General features: G+C 45.2%; 1 protein-coding gene across 1 annotated transcript; it reads left to right on the top strand.

Annotated features, from left to right (window-relative positions):
• Positions 1-367: 367 nt before the first annotated feature.
• LOC121963761 (nuclear receptor subfamily 1 group D member 2-like) lies at positions 368-933 on the top strand (the record flags this gene model as incomplete). Its single annotated transcript, XM_042514012.1, has 1 exon — positions 368-933. A coding segment is annotated over one exon (253 nt), but the record flags the coding sequence as incomplete, so codon positions are not given.
• Between the last annotated feature and the right edge of the window lie 221 nt (positions 934-1,154).

The following is a 1,154-nucleotide window of genomic DNA, read 5'->3' as shown; positions in this document are numbered from 1 at the left end:
ACCATAAAATAGTAAAAAGAAAAAGAAAAAGGAAAAGAAAAAATACACAACCAGTACACAGAAAAGTGCTCCAATGTGTGTGTGTGTGTGTAATTATGATAGGGATTAGTCCTTCCCTAACTTTTTGTTTTAAAAATAATTAAATCTACTAACGTTTTGCAATTTGTTGAACATTTTTTACCAAGTTGCTCGTTATTTTCCTCCCCATGTTTAAAAAATCAATCTGCTCGGGGCTGAAAGGGTTAAAAACTTGTGAAAAGCAGCACAAGAAAAGTTGTTGTCGGTCCAGGTTTCGAAGGGTTAAAGGCATAAAGTGTATTAGTTTTGCTTGAAAACGCACTTCAGGTGACCTGAAACATGAATGAAGCCCTGTTCGGTCCTCCAGCATTAACCCTTCACTCTCCTCTTCCTCCGGCTCAGATCGCTCAGGGATCCAGGACCTGAACTCGGTGGAGGCCCTGCAGGACAAACTGATCCGGGCGCTGCGAAACCTGGTGATGCAGAACCACGGCGAGGAGTCGGCCACCACCTTCACCAAGCTGCTGCTCAAGCTTCCCGAGCTGCGTTCACTCAACAACATGCACTCAGAGGAACTGCTCTCCTTCAAGGTGCACCCGTAAAAGCTTCCTGAGGGGGGACACACCTGTGCCCCCCCACCTCCTCCACACACACCTCCACCTCCACCAGGACCTGCCTCTTACCCCCCCGCCCTCCGTGTCCGACCAACCCCGTCGTTAATGTCTAGAATGTATTAAAAGTTATTTTTTATTATATTTTTGTTAAAGTCGACCGCGTGGGGTCAGAAGAGAGAAGAATATAACTCGTACTGTATTTAAGGGAGAGTCAGCTGGTTTCGCACACAAACACGCAGGTGCACGTGTGCGTCAGAGGTTAGTTTTGCAAAGTTGGAGGCACTTTTCTATTTTTTAAAAACAACAAAGAGTACTTAACTGGCTTTTATGAGACGTGGAAAACCAACCGGTCGATGCAAAAGCCATTTAATTCCAAAGTGTATTCTCTGATGAGCGGGTGAATGTTTGAGACGTTGTATACCTTACACACCTACCGCATGTTCGTTTGGTCCAATATTTTTGACTGATCCACGTCGGCGAGAAGGCAAGCTATCAGAAAACGTGCGGAAGAAGAATGTGTGA

The sequence above is a fragment of the Plectropomus leopardus genome, unplaced genomic scaffold (assembly GCF_008729295.1).
Source record: "Plectropomus leopardus isolate mb unplaced genomic scaffold, YSFRI_Pleo_2.0 unplaced_scaffold12404, whole genome shotgun sequence".
NCBI classification, from domain to species: Eukaryota; Metazoa; Chordata; class Actinopteri; order Perciformes; family Serranidae; genus Plectropomus; species Plectropomus leopardus.
Note: the sequence above shows the minus strand (reverse complement) of the source record. Positions and strands in the feature narration are given on the sequence as shown.